This window comes from Acipenser ruthenus, chromosome 15 (assembly GCF_902713425.1).
Source record: "Acipenser ruthenus chromosome 15, fAciRut3.2 maternal haplotype, whole genome shotgun sequence".
NCBI lineage: Eukaryota > Metazoa > Chordata > Actinopteri > Acipenseriformes > Acipenseridae > Acipenser > Acipenser ruthenus.
In genome coordinates, this window is record NC_081203.1 from 4,641,503 (window position 1) to 4,658,124 (window position 16,622).

The 16,622-nt window shown below is 39.8% G+C and overlaps 2 protein-coding genes across 6 annotated transcripts; one reads left to right on the top strand and one right to left on the bottom strand.

Moving 5' to 3' along the window:
• Window positions 1–59: 59 nt before the first annotated feature.
• LOC117422467 (dolichol kinase-like) lies at window positions 60–6,730 on the top strand. 4 transcript variants are annotated; one of them, XM_034037548.3, is made up of 2 exons: window positions 60–179; window positions 1,157–6,730. In XM_034037548.3, exon 2 carries the CDS (start codon window positions 1,274–1,276, stop codon window positions 2,879–2,881), a length of 1,608 nt encoding a protein of 535 aa, XP_033893439.2. In that variant the 5' UTR covers window positions 60–179; window positions 1,157–1,273; the 3' UTR covers window positions 2,882–6,730. The 4 variants fall into 4 exon arrangements, with proteins under 4 accessions (XP_033893439.2, XP_033893441.2, XP_058842963.1 ...); XM_034037550.3 differs by having other exon boundaries at window positions 74–179; window positions 1,167–6,730; XM_058986980.1 differs by lacking the exon at window positions 60–179 and adding an exon at window positions 216–253 and having other exon boundaries at window positions 1,167–6,730.
• A 479-nt stretch (window positions 6,731–7,209) lies between these two features.
• Window positions 7,210–15,981, bottom strand: LOC117422471 (phytanoyl-CoA dioxygenase domain-containing protein 1-like). 2 transcript variants are annotated; one of them, XM_034037558.3, is made up of 11 exons: window positions 15,654–15,981; window positions 14,205–14,363; window positions 13,040–13,115; window positions 11,885–11,932; window positions 10,507–10,562; window positions 10,020–10,082; window positions 9,687–9,708; window positions 9,157–9,285; window positions 8,453–8,569; window positions 8,007–8,133; window positions 7,210–7,700 (listed from the first exon to the last, which is right to left on the bottom strand). In XM_034037558.3, exons 1-11 carry the CDS (start codon window positions 15,684–15,686, stop codon window positions 7,655–7,657), a joined length of 876 nt encoding a protein of 291 aa, XP_033893449.1. In that variant the 5' UTR covers window positions 15,687–15,981; the 3' UTR covers window positions 7,210–7,654. The 2 variants fall into 2 exon arrangements, with proteins under 2 accessions (XP_033893449.1, XP_058842965.1); XM_058986982.1 differs by lacking the exon at window positions 15,654–15,981 and adding an exon at window positions 14,780–14,857.
• Between the last annotated feature and the right edge of the window lie 641 nt (window positions 15,982–16,622).

A 16,622-nucleotide genomic window follows, 5' to 3' on the forward strand; every position in this document is an offset into this window, starting at 1 on the left:
GCAACCACAATCACGTGTGCCCCTGTGAGTAATGATTGGCTGCCCTCTTCACGTGACAAGCGTGCATAACCCCCCATTAGCTGTCAATATGGCTACCTCCAGGGTGAGGGTTAAGGTCTGCAAAAAAATCCCTGATTGGACAAAAATATAATTCCTGTGATAGGTTCTGCAAAGAAAAGGTAAGGTAACGCTTTTTTGTTACCAACAAACGATGGTGTGGTTTTATTTTTTGTACCTCGCTAGCAATCGATAGGTACGCTGTGTCTAAATTCTAAATATATAACAGTAAAATCAACTGAACGGTTTAGTTTGAAGGCCGGGGTCAGTGATCAATAAGAGAAGCAAAATGAATGCTGCAAAACGTGGCTGTAAGTTACCGCATTGAGTTGCTTTTATAGCTGTCTGAATGTGTATTTTAATATTAATATCGCTGATAGATGATCATTGTGTAAACATTAATGTAGTGTAATACCGTAGATGCAAACACACACACATTGTAGCAATCACCAATGTGGAACATGTATAAGTTGTTTTACTTTTAGTGGAGTCGACGTTTTTCATTTTCAGTGAATTTCAGCTACAGAAAGCATACACCATTACTAAAAAGTCTCGGTAATGTGTGAGGTTACTGTAGAAGAAACATGCGATCTGTATGTAATACGAGTACATTTGTGGCGTGTTCTGGTACATTTAGTGAACAGAGTAGCTTATTTACTGCATAGTTCTAAACTGAATAACATTAGTAACGTAATATATTATTAGTATTTATTTCTTAGCCGACGTCCTTATCCAGGGCGACTTACAATTGTTACAAGATATCACATTATTTTTACATACAATTACCCATTTATACAGTTGGGTTTTTACTGGAGCAATCTAGGTAAAGTACCTTGCTCAAGGGTACAGCAGCAGTGTCCCCCACCTGGGATTGAACCCGCAACCCTCCGGTCAAGAGTCCAGAGCGGTGTAGGGTTGCAGTAAGCATGGTTTACTCTATATCAATTAGCTGGGGAAAATATATAATTAGTATAAAGGAATCTCTCAATGATAAACCAGGTACTCCATTAAAGTACCAGAAACTGGTAATGGGGACTGGTGACACTATACATTCTGAATTGTATACAGGGCTGAATCTAATATATTCATTTTTTTTTAGTTTTTTACAGATATTGTAAAATGGAGCAGAATCTGAAGACTATGTAAATACTAAATTGCTGGTGGAATTAAAATAGTGTAAAAGAAACAACTGTGTTGGATTAAAAAAAAACAAGTTATGAATACTGCTGTGAGGGAAGTGAACGCTGCAATCATGCTGACCAACCCAGTGCTTGTGGAATCTCTGGTGGTTTTCAGCATTGTGCTGTGTGTCCATTCTGTGATCTGGAATCAACTCTCTTGGTGCGCCATAACCTTGGCCATTCAAGCCTTCTACGTCCAGCACAAGTGGGATCGTTTACTGAAGTCTGGCGGGGCGGTGTTTCAGTTCAGGCCCTCGGCCAACAGTGGTATATTGCCAGCTTGCATGGTTATGCCTCTGATTGGAATGGCTGTGAAAGAACGTTGTCAGGACTCTGGCAATGTGTTCTTTGAGCGTTTTTCCCTTGTGGTCACAGCGACAGGCATGGCTCTTGCCCTTTTCCTCTCTTTGATAGCCCTCGGCATTACCAGACCGGTGCCCACTAACACCTGTGTCATTTCAGGCATCGCTAGCAGTGCTGTTCTGTACACCATAAAGCAAATCCTGACTGTCTCAGAAGTCATTGAAGTGCTGGAGGTCCTTCTGATCTTTGTCTACCTCAGTCTGATCCTCTTGTACCTGCTACCTCGCTGTTTTACTCCGGGGGAAGCGTTGATCATTGTGGGAGGTATTAGTTTTGTCATCAACCAGCTCATCAAACGCTCTTTGAATGCCTCAGAGGCAAAAGGAGACCCTGTTAACTACTTCCTGTTGGTGGCAGTAGTGGGATCACTCCTCCTGGGAATCTTCTTTTCCCTGCTCTTCTGCTTCTTGGAATCAGAAACCTGGGTTTCTTCGCTCTTTTTTCACATGATGACAGCCGTTCTAGGCTTGGGGATCATCCTGCCGTGGCTGGCTCTTCTCATCCACAGACATCCCATCATGTGGTTGCTTGATTTCATGCTCCACAGCCAGACCAGGATCTACTTGTTGGGCTACTGGGTTTTCCTGGCAGCGTTGGCTTCCGTGATCGTCCTGCACCAGAACTCCAAGAGGTCATCCATGTCCAAGAAACACCAGGCATCCACGCTGGTGAGGAAGTATTTCCATTTGATTGTGGTGGCCACGTACGTCCCTGGCTTGATCTACGACCGGCAGCTCCTCCACGTGGCCTCAGTGGGTTGTTTGGTGGTTTTCATGCTCCTGGAGTATGTCCGATATTTCCGTATCAGACCCACAGGCCAGCTGCTCCGGCAGCTGCTGACTCTCTTTCTGGACGAACGTGACTCTGGCCCCCTGATCCTCACACACATCTACCTCCTCCTTGGGGTGTCCCTTCCCATTTGGCTGTTCCCTGGACCCTGCACCCCCAAAGGGACCCTCCCTGGTGCAGGGGCGCTGGTACCTTACGCAGGGGTACTCGCAGTGGGGGTTGGGGACACTGTGGCTTCTGTTTTCGGTAGCACCCTTGGGGAGATCCGCTGGCCTGGGACCAAGAAGACCGTGGAGGGAACGGCCACTTCCATCTTTGCTCAGATCATCGCTGTTGCTTTGTTGCTGATCTTTGACGGCACTGTTAACCTGAACACAAGTTACAGCTGGATCGTGGGGTCAATAACACTAGTTTCCTTACTGGAAGCCTACACATCCCAGATAGACAACCTGATGTTACCTCTTTACCTTTTTGTACTACTGATGATATGAACACAGTGTGGAATGAAATCCTATTAGTAAGAAGTCATGCTAGTACTGTATCCACTTTCAAGAACTATGATTTATTTATAAGTAATGTTTCAATTAATTTACCATCTGGCAGTATTTTAGGGGCTCAGAACCATTATGAATTTTGTTCCCTGTTGTAAAATATATTTTAATTATGAAATTATCAACCCTGTGAGTTTTAACTTTTGCCCAGCTTTGAATACTAGCAAAGGGATATATTTGCAAACTTTACAAGAGGAAGAAAAGCCAAATTAACACATTTGAATTATTTGTTGATTTATTTATAAATAATGTTTACAGAAATCCTAAAAGGTAAATAGCGATTGATTGTGCATTTGTTAGTGGTTCTAGCAAATTATTATTATTATTATTATTATTATTATTATTATTATTATTATTATAATGTGATGTTACCACCCAAAGTGGATACAGTACTTTTAAAAATGCACTATTCTTTCATACTCCTTTTTTGTACACTGCATATCTAAAGGATCAACAAGGAAGACTAGAGGACAAGGACTGCCTGCAGTGTAATGCCCTGGTTTTACAATGAGAATCATGACAAAACGGTTAATGTATAATTGCTGTGTCTCTCCATTCAGTGATAAATGTGTAACAACCAAGGATTTCTGATTTTCATATTTGATTTACCAGACTTTATTTCCACGTCTTTCTTGCCACTATAAATGAACTTCCTGTCGTAGTGCCTAGATCCCACCTGAGCGGTATTCTCTGATGCGCAGAGGAAATGATGCAGGGTCAGGTGGGATCCTATTTCCTGCACATGGAAAGTCCCTCCATTAGATTTATAGTGTTGTGCAGGATAAGTGAAATTAAACTGTGAGCTGCAGTGAAAACAAAGTCTGGAAAACAAATATATATATACAGCTGAAATGCAAGACAAAGCCTTGGTAATGATGCTTTTACTAGGTGTCATTGGTATTCGACAAGTGACGTGATCCCTTTAATATTGTGTACGTGTTTCAATTTTCTCTGGGTAGGCTTCATTCCCAAGGGGGTCCCAGTACCTGGAAGCCTTTGGCTACTGAAATATTAAACAGGTTATTGGATTTCTCAGTTTGTTTTCCATGTTGCTTCCTGAGTTTCTTTTGGCTCTTATTGTTCACTTCAGATAATAACCAACAGAAAGTCAAACGAGTGCATTAGACAGCATTTAAATGCCAGCTAAGCCCAACCGGTGCCACTTGGACGACACGACAACAACAAATTGATACTGTATGTACTGTAGTGGTACTGAGTTTAAGTTCAGCAATCCTGCCACTAGGTGGTACCACTCTACAAGTCAAACAATAAACTTGACTGATCTTTAGAAATCTGACTGATCTTTAGAAGTCAGTCAATTCTTTAATGCGGTCCTTAATTTCAAGGGAGAATGCACACAGCTCTTTCTTTGCAATGCACAGTATTGAACGCTGTAAAGAACGCTTGGTTTGTGTGCTGTTCTGTTGCACTGGATACTAGACTGGCCTGAATCGGGCAGTTCTAGCAACGTACATAATGAAGGAAATGTAGGTTTCATCAAAGGGAGTGGAATAATGGATTTTAGAAAATTCCTGGCATGTGGTACTAATTTAAAATCACATGTTTTTTGCACTCAGAATTATAGCATTAAGATGTGAGTAGATTGCTCCCAAGTGGTGCATCCAGTAAATGTACTCTGCACAGAGTGCATGATTATTATTAGTTTATTTAGCAGACACCTTTATCCAAGGCGATTTACAGACTAGGGTGTGTGAACTATGCATCAGCTGCAGAGTCACTTACAGCAACGTCTCACCTGAAAGACAGAGCACAAGGAGTGATTTGCTCAGGGTCACACAGTGAGTAAGTGAGTGAGAAGGTATTTGAACTGGTGACCTCCTGGTTACAAGCACGTTTTTTTAACCACTGGACCACACAGCCTGCTGTAGTTCGGCGATCGCCAGTTCAGATCCAAGCTATGCCACTGACAATGGCCGGGAGTTCCCAGGGGGCGGCGCACAGTTGGCCAAGCACTGTCCGGGCGGGGAGGGTTAGGTCGGTTGGGGAATCCTTGGCTCTGGTCTGGAGTCAGTGGATAGACCACAAATCCACCTCAACTCCTCGGCTATCCAGGGTAATTTGCTAGCCTAAATTAAAGGGATTTGTAATTTACATAAAAGCAGGAAATCTTGCATGCATCTTATGAATGCTCCATCAAATAAAATACAGTAGTGTTGGCTGGATTTCTTGCTAACAGAACTTAGTTTAGCATGGTACGGTACAGTATGCGCAGTCAGTTACTGTATGTTTCATTAATTCTTTGTGGTTTATTTATAAGAGCTCAACAGTGCTTACTCTTAGAGTTAGTTCAGATAACTGCTTGGCAACACTAATGCATGCCACCACAGCGTGTAATAATATATCTGTATAATGATTTTTATAAGGAACATATTTCTGCAAGTGTGATTGTACAGCTTGATAAAGCTGATTTTTATATCTTTGTTTTCTATTATTGTTTTGGTATGATGGGGACTGATTTTTCTATTCTGGGTTTCAAAAATAATTGATAGCCAAGCATGAAATATCGTAATCACAATTGCTTGACATCAGAGCCCCTATAGAAATACATATACAGAAGTCAAAGGGGGAAGGAGGAGGTGTAGTGATATCATTTATTGTAGATTGGGAGAATCTCGGCAAGATTCATTACAATTGGACAAGCAGTTCTGCAGATCTATGTAAAAACTGTGTGTCATAAATACGTCTGCCAGCAGTGAGAATGATATAATTGGCTAATCAGAGGCCCCTTTGTATGATGGATTTATAACAGTCCATCCCCTTCAGAACAAAATGGTGCAAACCCTGCACTGGACTAAATGCTTAGAGTCTGTCCCAGACTTGGTGATCCTTGAGACCCTAAAACTGTTAATGCGGCCGGCAGTGGGTTCTAAGGAAACGCTAAAGGTCGAAAATAATAAGGAATTATCAGACTCTTTGAAACATGCAAAGACAGTAAGCAAACATGATCTTTATTAAAAGTGTTTGTACAGGACATTGTGAAATAACCGTTTGTATGTTGCAGTTTTAAGTGCCTGTAATACTTGGGGGATAATGTCATGCATTGTGGCTCAGGGCGGATTCATTGACACTGCTTCTCATTGGCTTTCGAATATGAATTGTTGTTTTTGTATATTTTGCCTTTTTTTGTGAAACCTTGTTCGAGTAACGTGTGTAATAGGGTACCTGTCACTGGTTTGGCTGTCATATTCAGAGTCTGTCATAACAGAGATGGAAATAAGACTCCAATTACATAGAAGCCGTTTTAGAATGTTAGTTGGCTATGAGCTTGATACCTGTATCGCTGCATTAGTACACAGTCATGTTTAAAAGTGTACTGTACTAACTTGCTCTCTAAAAGCCATAGCTGTTTTCTGAGCTGCTGTTGATAACAGCTGCACTCTTATTCAGGGTACCTATTAATAAAATCATGCAGTTTGTCCAGTAGTGATACCTGCAACCTCCAGCCTGCTCTTGATATGAGGTCCAAACCACATTATTCCTGCTCAGTAGAGGGACACTGCAGCAGAACTGGTAACATAATCTGTAGTGTCTTTCACTGCTGTACATATTGCCTGAGCAATTCTGTTTTCCTCCCTGTGTCGAGGGAGAACCTTGGTGGTGTTTTGTTTCTCCTTTTGTTTTTACTGTATGCATTTTCTGAATGGCATGTTAAGTATTTATACTACTGAACTGAACTTTCTTTTTGCTGCCTCCTCCCCAAAATGTACAGTGGGTTACGAATGGAAAAACAAGGGTCTGTGATGACAAATAAATGACAAGATTTATACATTCTGACTAACAATGTTGTCCTTAATGCGTCATCTAAAACAAAACACAGTATTTTCTGCATCTTGTAAAGGAATGATGATGTGTTTCCAAAATTGCTGTTCAAAGAGCTAATTTACTGCAATGTTGAAGTGGATAGACCGCAGCAGTGCGCTCTGGGTATGATGTGAGCTGGATTCAGAACAGTTCCGGCCTGCGACGGCTAGTGTTTATCAAAATCTTGTGTAAGAAAACCTTTCTTCTGCTGATAACGAGGCAAAACCACAGTCTATTTGAGGAAGCACAGACACCAGCTGACCCAATATTTAACTGTTCTTTAATCATCGGGTAAACTTGGTACAATCAGATGAACCTCGATAAACATGGTGGGCAGGGATGGCATCTTCAGAGATGTTTCAAAGAAAAACATTTTACAAGGTGTTACTCAGTTTGACTATACTGATGTCAAATGGAATTGTAAGATAAAATGAATGTACACAAAGTGAAGCAGTTCATGTTTATTTCACTTTCAATGGGCAAGAGATCGATGTACACAGAAAACAAAGATTAAAAAATCTATAGTCGGTATAGAAAAGTTACATTTAATTAGAATAATAATATTAATAATAATGGACATTGGGCAAACATAAAACACATATGTATACAGTGTCTGCTGTGGATACTGCATGGTGGTGTAAATCTGCACTCAGCCTTGCTCTCCAATTATTTGTGTGTATGACAAGGTGGGATATTATGAACCCAATATTTTCTGTCCCCCTGCTCTGTTTGTATGAGCAAACCTGACTAAAACCTTTTTTAAAATCAGTATAATGTCAAAGTTTAAACTGCAAAGGGTCAATAATTTAAATAACTGGGGTGGTGTTTCCACGATGCTGAATAGGAACTGCACTGCTTTCGCTGTAACCGCTGGGAAGGTGGTGGAAAGTTTTAGGTGTAGAGGGAAGGGAAAGGGAGCTCCTGGGTTGGCTGTAACCTGGGGGGAAAAAAGACAGTTAGAATTGTATTCAGTACACACGTATCATTCTATAACATAGGTATTTAGGTATTCTTTCAGAAAATATGTTGGTCCTCACATTGTACACATGTTGCTTAAAACTGAGCTTTATACAGCAGATATAAAACAGTGTAAATACCAAAGCGGTGGTTCTGCGTTTTTACAGTACAGTAGCTTCCCGCTATGACCTTTGTGGTTGCCCACATCACCATCACAAAACCCGTGACCTTTAAAGCAGACAGACTCTGTATTACTTTGCCATCTCCCAAGCCCCCCAGCCCTCACCAGTTCTCCGCACTCCAGCGTGTGTTTTCAGACTCCATGATGTGGAAGGTGTAGACGTGCCGGGAGTGATTGGAGGAGTTCATTGCGCTGCGATGGACCACTTCCCCGTGGATCAGGATCAGGCTACCTGCACAGACACACAGAGAGAGCTAAGGAGACCGAATTCGACAACTAGCACAGCAAAGGCATAGCGCGTAGAAAAGAGGGGTGATCATCGTTTACTCCCCAGTGGGACACGTAGAAACAACACAGAACATTGTTAAAAAATGTCAGACTACTAAGTCTTCTCATCATAACATTTGACTAAGATGTATTTGTAGTACTTTTATATATCTTCCTGCATGAAAGTCTACACAAGGTTCCTTTTTATTAGAAGCTGCACTCATCCAGTGGGGTCTCAGGTAGACCCCAGGTCTCCAGTAGACCCCAGGTCTCCAGGTGCTTACCTTTCTTTACCGGAGCCGTGACAAACTTCTCATCTGCATAGGTTCTCTCTGAGCCGATGAACTGCGTGCGAGGGAAGGTACCTTCAGGAGTGCGGACCATCCGCCGGGTAATCCCAGCTAGTGAGAAAGAGATGGCTTCAATCAGATTGAAATGACATTCAGGGTCAATCCCTGCTTTTCAATTCCAATTCCTTTTTAAAATTCCAATTCTAATTCCGATTCCCTTTGACTCAATTCCAACACATCACTGATCAAAACTGCAATAGCAGTATTGGGTTAAAATGACTTAAATCAAAGTCACTGTTAGTCAATTAAATTGGCTTCAAATGAAAGCAGTTGAACAATCATTATGTCTCTAAAATATCAATTCCAATTGCATTAAAAAACATGACTTGACCCCTTCCCAGATTACATTTAAAATTAATGTTGAATGATCTAACTATATACTTATTTACCAATATATTCAAAAAAATACAGCATAACATGCTGTGTATGCTGCAATCTGATTTTTATCCCACTGGCCATAGGCGTACTTAAGATTTAATGATTGAGTGTTTGAAGTTTTATAACATTTAAACACTTCCATATGGTAAATAATTCAGCAATGGATTCCCAACTTGACCACGTAAAGGTGAATCCACTCCTACAGCAAGGTGTCGAGCAGCACAGTGAGAAGGGCGAGGCGTGTTTGCTGGGTGTCTTACTTTTGTGAGACCCTGGGATGAACCACAGGCAGCCGTTCTCCTCGGTGGCATCTTCCAGAGCAATCCAGACTCCCATCACCCTGCCCAGGGGCTCAGTGTACAGGAACGTGGCATCCTGGTGAGGGGTCACTAAGGGAGGCCGAGAGAACATATTTACTCAACCAGAGCTTCCAATGACACTTTATAACCTGCAGGGGGTGCTGTTCTGCATTGGTAAAGAGCCATTTATAAAAAGAAAAAAAAAAAAGAGTTAAGGGATTTTTAATGGACCTCTTAGACCAGTTCTGACCAGCACACACCAGTTTGGTTATCCACTGCTGCACGATAACTGCGGGTTATTCCATTAAGGCATTACTAATGAACCTAAACTTCTTTACCCTTTACTGATGACAAAGAAAGGAAGTGCAACGTATTATTGGAATTGGCTGCTTTTCAGTTAGAAGTCTTTGAATTGGATGCAGTTAACGTGGCTGGTTGATAAATCAGTTTTAATAGATGTTCACTGAAGAGTACAGAAGCAGATTTCTTACCTTCACCACCAATTCCAGGTTGCTGAAATAAAGACAAAACTTTTTATGTGGAAGCCGCTTCTTCAGCTTTCAAGTTCTGAACATGGCATTTGTCCAAATAGCTGGGTCTGGGCCTTACTGAAAGATAGACTAAAATAACTCATTTTTAACTCGTCAAGTCTTGGCTTGTGCCAAACCCTCTGAATTTGTGGGGTCAAACTCTTTGGCTTTGTATCCCAGGTGCGGGAGCCTGCACCCCCTTCAGGGTGTACATTTTGATACTGTGGCCCCCAAATAGACCTCAGAGTGCACTGCACTGATTCTCAGTCAATGAGTTTATAGGTAATCACATACCTTAAAGATGTACATGCTCTGAACCACCACTGGCTGCTTGAAGTCCAGCTTCCTGGACAATTCCTGTAAAGATAAGGGTCAAGGTTTGCACGCAAGCACTGGAGGTTATTACGAAACAGCCAGCATTGTGTGGTCACCATGGCAACCACAAGAGGGCATTTTCATCATCTTCTCTAGACATATTTAAATAAACTTTGTCTTTGTTACCTTACTGCTCTCAAAGTGTTAGTTTTATAAACACGTTTATTTTAGCACTACTATTTACTGGAACTTATTACTTTTAGTTTTACAGAGGATTGATGATCGAGTGTTTAAAGCATGATAGATTTACCCCTGTTACGTTATTGAAAACAGAGTATGCCAAAAAAAAATAATAAGCTTTTGAAGTGAGGACATGTTATTTTTACTGAAGGTTCTCACTGTTTTGTGGTTATGAAAAAAAGATACGAATTTAGTGTTTTCATGTTTAGCTACATATCCTGCTTACCTGGACTTTTGGAGAATGTGTGACATTTTTAAAAACCGGCTCAGAGGCATGAAGTGCTGTGAATAAATATTTTTAAAAACCATCAGCGATGCAAGCATGTATTTCAATAACATTTGTTTGTGTATTTTGGTTTAAAAATCTATTACTTTCATTTTAGGATTCTTCTAACTGAAAAAAAAATCCTTCCACAGAAGTGAAAACTACGGTATGAATTTGTTACAAAAGGATTAATCAAATTGGGCAAAAAACAAATCCTTTGTTTTGCTAAATGAATGCTTCTTGCTATTCAATATGGGTTGGAAAACGACAAAGAAGACTGTAGAGTGTATTAGGAAGGCAAAAACAAGATGCCCATTAGGGTTGTAGTCTAAAGCAAGCAAGTGAAGAGAACACACGATCACATGGCTATAACTGCAATAAAACAGGGCTTTATACTGTAAAACTTCAAACAATTGCCGGGTCTCAAATAATCACCTGTCTCCAACACGCGCCGGGTCTGCTGGCAAATACTGTAAAATAAAAACTAGAGGCGTTTAATTGAAGTTTTACGGTAGCTGATCCCCATCCTGTTATCCAATGAAATCTTTTCATTTAAGAGTTTAATCACCAGGGTACTATTTAATTCTAATGGCATTTTAATTAAAAGCATGAAACGCGTGTATTTTCTTTATGAAAGCATTTAGAAGGCAGATTCTGTGAGCTAACAGCAATTACTGCACACAAGGCTGCACTTTCCAGTCTGTTCAATGTTGCATTCCTCTGTAACAGCCTTTTGATCTCAAGTACAGAGCCAAAATGGAAAAGAGCTTGCACATTTTTAAATGGGTTGTTGCTGCCTGGTTTGAACAGCACCAGGCAAAAAACAGATCAAAGTTTATTGAACCTTTCTGGGTCATTGAACCACCTCACTCTTTTAATAATTGGCTACATTTCATTCATATATATATATATATATATATATATATATATATACACACACACACACACACACACACACACACACACACACACACACACACACACACACACACACACAAGGTTTAGATCATGCCAGGCAAAGCATTAGCAAACAGACAGCCTTCATGTGTGTAAGCATATACAGTGCAAAACAGAAAGTATGCAATCGTAGGTTACCATCGCCTATATATCTGAGTAACTATGGAATGTCTGTACCAAGTGTCCTCACAATTAGATGAGCAGTTCTCTGGATATTTCTGTGTAAGAGAGACATACGCCAGACATATGAAACCCAGTCTCTCTAGTGTCAATGCCCTAACAATGTAAAGAAGGCATTACAAAGAGAGCAAATAGGGGGATTTATAGGAGAACAGCCCCTTGACTAGCATTTACATACTAAATCTAATCACCTTGTACTTACCATGTCCTATTTTATTCACAGAACGCTCTCTTGGCACCAGAAAATCGCCTATAAGAGACACCAGAAACATACTGTATTACAATGCCAGCAATGCAACTGTCCAGTAAGCAGCATCTAGATTTGATTGTTTCTGAAAATAAATGGTCATGCAGAAAGTAAATTCATTAGTTTGTTATATTATACAAAGATCATTGCTATAATACATTTTTATATTTGAGAGAATATAATACAAATGCCTTATTACAGTAATGTAAGGCACATCTCATTGATTAAATCATTTGTCCAGGAGTTCAAATATATATTTTTGTATGGCTAAATCATTAATCTAACGGATAATCTTGGGTATGTATATAGTCCACTGCTTTTGACCAACATTTTGTAAAAAGATTTGGTTTGGCACTGCCACCCTGTCCTATTGTTTCTAATCGTATCCCTTCTATCAGGTGATTCCACTGTTCTGCAACAGAGGGGGAGGTTTTAATTATTTCCAGTGACACACAGTTACTTAGCCAATGTGCTGGATGAAAGTCTTACCCTTTCTTTGTATTTAGGTAAATCCAGGTTAGATGTCCGTCCCAATATTAATAGACGGTCTTTCTAGAATCTTGTATTCTATCATTGTTAAGGTAGTCATGCCTGATAAGGGGCTGTGTGTGTGTTTTTTCAGTTGAATATGAGCCTTCTCTTATGATACAGGAACCAGATCAAATACTATGCACTTTAAAGGGTTAGTTTTTGTTTGAGTACCGGTATATACTTGCATATAGCAAGTGACATCTAAAGAATAATCATCTCGGGACTGCTATTTGACCACATGAATTGTGAAAGTGGTCTTGTAATACTGAGCTCAAGATCTTTGTTTTAATTTTTTTTTAAATGGCCTTTTTTAGGTTGAACATCCATCCCTCACATCACTGATCACTGCCCAATACACTCTTTTGCAGGCAGTATAAAAGGTATCCATCTCCATCGAACGGCTTCTAAACTCAACATACAGCTAGAAACTTGGTCCGTTGCTTTTCAAATGCCATACGAAAGAGAGCGAGACAGTATCCCTGGTGCTCAGTAATGCACCTTCCCATCGACACTTCCGATTGGGGCTTTTAGTTTCTATTCCAGTCTTCGGCATGTTCTGCTTGAGTGACGTGTGCTTACCTTGACTGTCAAAAACTCCTTTCTCGAAGAAGAAGCGGACCTTGTCTCCACTTGACATGAAATAATCTGCGCTGCCCTTCAGAGAAAGAGATACATTTTACAATTCAACACAATACAAATGCAGTCTAGTCCCTCTTGTAAGCTCTTTCTGGGCTTAAAAAAAATAAACAAACACCACTGCTTACCTGCATCTGTCATTTAATGAAAGCGTGAAAAGAAAAAATAATTATCAAACGGATAAAGCAAAAAGGGTTCAAATCAATCACAATAGATCTGTGCTGAGGAGAAAACGTCAGGATAAATAAGGCTACCAAAACAAGAATGTGTCCTGTACACGTAGTCTTCTTGTAAAGTTGATATGCAAAGCACACTTCTGTTCCATCTCCTCACCCCTATTTACAAGGCAAATAGATTTTAATCAGGTATCTATTCACACTTTTACTGTGTGTGACAATGCTTTCAACAGGTTAACCACAATAGTTATTATTATTATTTATTTCTTAGCAGACGCCCTTAGCCAGGGTGACTTACAATTGTTACGAGATATCACATTATTTTTACAATTACAATTGTTACAAGATATCACATTATTTTTACAATTACAATTATTATAAGATACCACATTATTTTTTACACATTATTTTACATACAATTACCCATTTATACAGTTGGGTTTTTACTGGAGCAATCTAGGTAAAGTACCTTGCTCAAGGGTACAGCAGCAGTGTCCCCCACTTGGGATTGAATCCACAACCCTCTGGTCAAGAGTCCAAAGACCTAACCACACTGCTGCCCTTACATACCGCTGAGCAGAGCAAACAACTCTTTGAAACAGTGGAAATACCTGTTAATAGGGTGTAAGTAAAGAACAGCTTTCTACAGTATACTGCAGTATATACACCATAGTAAATTATAGATAACTATACTGTTTTTAGAGGACAGTATAGTTTTTTATTTTTAACTGCGCTGATTTGCTGACCAAAAGTGGTCTTTAAAAGGCATGTTGGCCACAGAGCGATTGCACTGTATTAGGGAATATAGGGATATGCTACAAATGAATCAGTCATGCGAGGGCCAATCCATTTATCAAAGTGTGCGCTGGTTTTGTCTAATCGGTACCTGTATCACACAGCTACCTTATCAGCGAATCACATAAACATTGCACCTGGGTCTTTAGCTGCTCCTCTTGTTCAGTGGAGAACTCTGTTCGGCAATGCAGCGGCACGTCCATTCTCTCCACGATCACCGCCATCCGCTCCCGCAAGGCATCGCACTCCTCTGGGCTAAAGAACCCTTCCAGCACCAGGTACCCATCCTGCCGGTACTGTCGCACAAACAACAGCAACAACTTCGATTTATACAGAGCCTTATCATGTGCAGACCTGCACATCTCAAGGCACTTTACACAGTTAAAAAAATACAATATCTAAAAGAGAGATTAGGGTTAGGACTCAGTTACCCTTGTGCACATGCCAGCAAGGAACAGCGATAGCCTACTCGTTGCATCTCTAATAATAATAATAATAATAATAATAATAATAATAATAATAATAATCAATAAAAACAAATATTAAGCAATGTAACTAGAAATAATTGCAAATTCTAAATAAAAAAATAAAATGTGTTGTGTGTAAACATTTCAGACATGCATGTATCTTAGTCAGATTTGAGTTTATGCACTAAAACATTTACCTGTATGGTCAAACAAGCAGAATCATTCTTAAAGCATAGTTTACTTACTCTACTTTCCTTGAACTTTGAATTTATAAAGAATGTTCACTATCAGGCAATAGGTTCATACTGTGTACGCAGGTGTTACGCTGACCCCTCACTTCTTGGGCAGTAAGCGCATCGCTTTCGTACTTCACTTGTAGAATATTTAACTGCTTCGCCCCTATTAATATATAGCGTGCCTGTTCTAGAATAATGAGTGAGAGGTGAAGGGAACGTGTATCAGCGCTGTGCTGAGGTATCAGCGCTTTACAATTATTAGATGTAATAATTGGAACCGTTCTTATTTTTAGACCCATATATCAGAAATCAAGTAAATAAAATATGCTAAACTTTATTTAACAGATAAAACGCAATCGCAACAAACAAATAAAGGGCACTTGTGGCCTTACACAAATCTTTTTTTTTTTTTTTTTTGCAAGCAGATGCACGTTCTGTTGAGTGTATGGGGAAACGGGAACGGCATGGGGGTGAGGGTATAATAGCGACCCCTCACTTCTAAATATAGCACTACACCCTTGCCAAAAAGTGTAATTAAACACCTACAGAATACGGGACTGGTTTTATGGCGTTCCATTTAACTGGTTTAAAGTCACTGGGTTGCGAGTTTGTATTTTATAGTGCTATTGTATACGAGTTTGTAAATGGGAGAGGAATTAAATACATTTTGTCAACCTGTTTTGCAAACTGTTTACATTTGATATTGCAATTGCACTCGATGGCGTTGCAACATTGGAAACAATTAAAGTCATGTAATTAATTACAGGGACCAGTACTGCACGAGACTGCCATAGTGAATCTGCCTGTGACGGCTACCAAGACACCGCGCAATAACTAAAACGATGCTTCGTTAAAGGAAACGCAAATTAGAACAGCGACTCACCTTCTGAATTTGTTCCTCCGTTATAAAATCCATCGCCGCAGAAATCTATTGTTTTTCTTTTAAATCAGCGGCGTGAATGAGATAGTGTTTTTCTCTACGCTTTCTGAGCTCTGGTGTGGTGGAGGCTGATAGCAGCATGTGATTTAAACCAGTTTAACGCGATTATCTCAAAAATGACCCCGGCGACTTCAAAGGCAAACTGATAAAGAGCTTTCACGCCCACCTGGCCCCTGCAACTCTCATCTGAGTTCGTTTGTGAAATAAACACATTATAAACAACGGTACCGTAATTCAACAGAGTGCGTTCCAAATCGTCTTTACCGTGCTTGTTTCCATGACCACCACCAAGCACAGACTTAGGATATGAAATGTCTGCAGCATTCTAGCATGTAAACCATTATGGACAAGTACAGAATAAAAAATAAATTAAAATAAAAGAATATAGTTTGTTTTTACCTAATGAAGAGATCTAATTCTCCTAAATGCAAACTGAGACACTTTTTAAAAAAAAAAAAAAAAAAAAAAAAAAAAAAATTATAATCCAGGTAAAGCTGTTTGGTTTGAGAAAACAGACCATTAATAATGATTGTTCCTCGATACAAAACATATTACTGTATGCCTTTTACTTAACCACTGACTTGAAGTGATGCTGCAGTTCACTACAATAAAGTAACATTTTACCTACTTCCCAGTGTTTCATACTTTATCATTGTGTGCACTCTTCTTCACCAGAGAGCGCACACTGTTAATAGTCCAGTTTGTTTATGTTTCCCATGGGGGTAGTATATGTGACAGGGACAAAAACTTCTCCATCCTTCTTTGTTTGCTACCACCTGCAGTAGTGGGAGTTTACAGATTAAAAACATACACTGCTCCAAACGTATAAAGGATATTCAGAGGTATGTGTTTTAAGTGTGAGCTGGTTTTGAAGTAAGTTTTGAACACCTGAAGTGATTAGATAGCAGGAAG

Coding starts and splice junctions, on each gene's coding strand:
- LOC117422467 (XM_034037548.3), top strand. CDS start 1,274: ATGAATACTGCTGTGAGGGAAGTGAACGCTGCAATCATGCTGACCAAC.
- LOC117422471 (XM_034037558.3), bottom strand. CDS start 15,686: ATGGATTTTATAACGGAGGAACAAATTCAGAAG. Junction 13,116..14,204: donor AGGAGCAGCTAAAGACCCAG/GTGCAATGTTTA, acceptor CTTTCTCTGAAG/GGCAGCGCAGATTATTTCAT. Junction 8,134..8,452: donor CACGGCTCCGGTAAAGAAAG/GTAAGCACCTGG, acceptor GTGTCTGTGCAG/GTAGCCTGATCCTGATCCAC.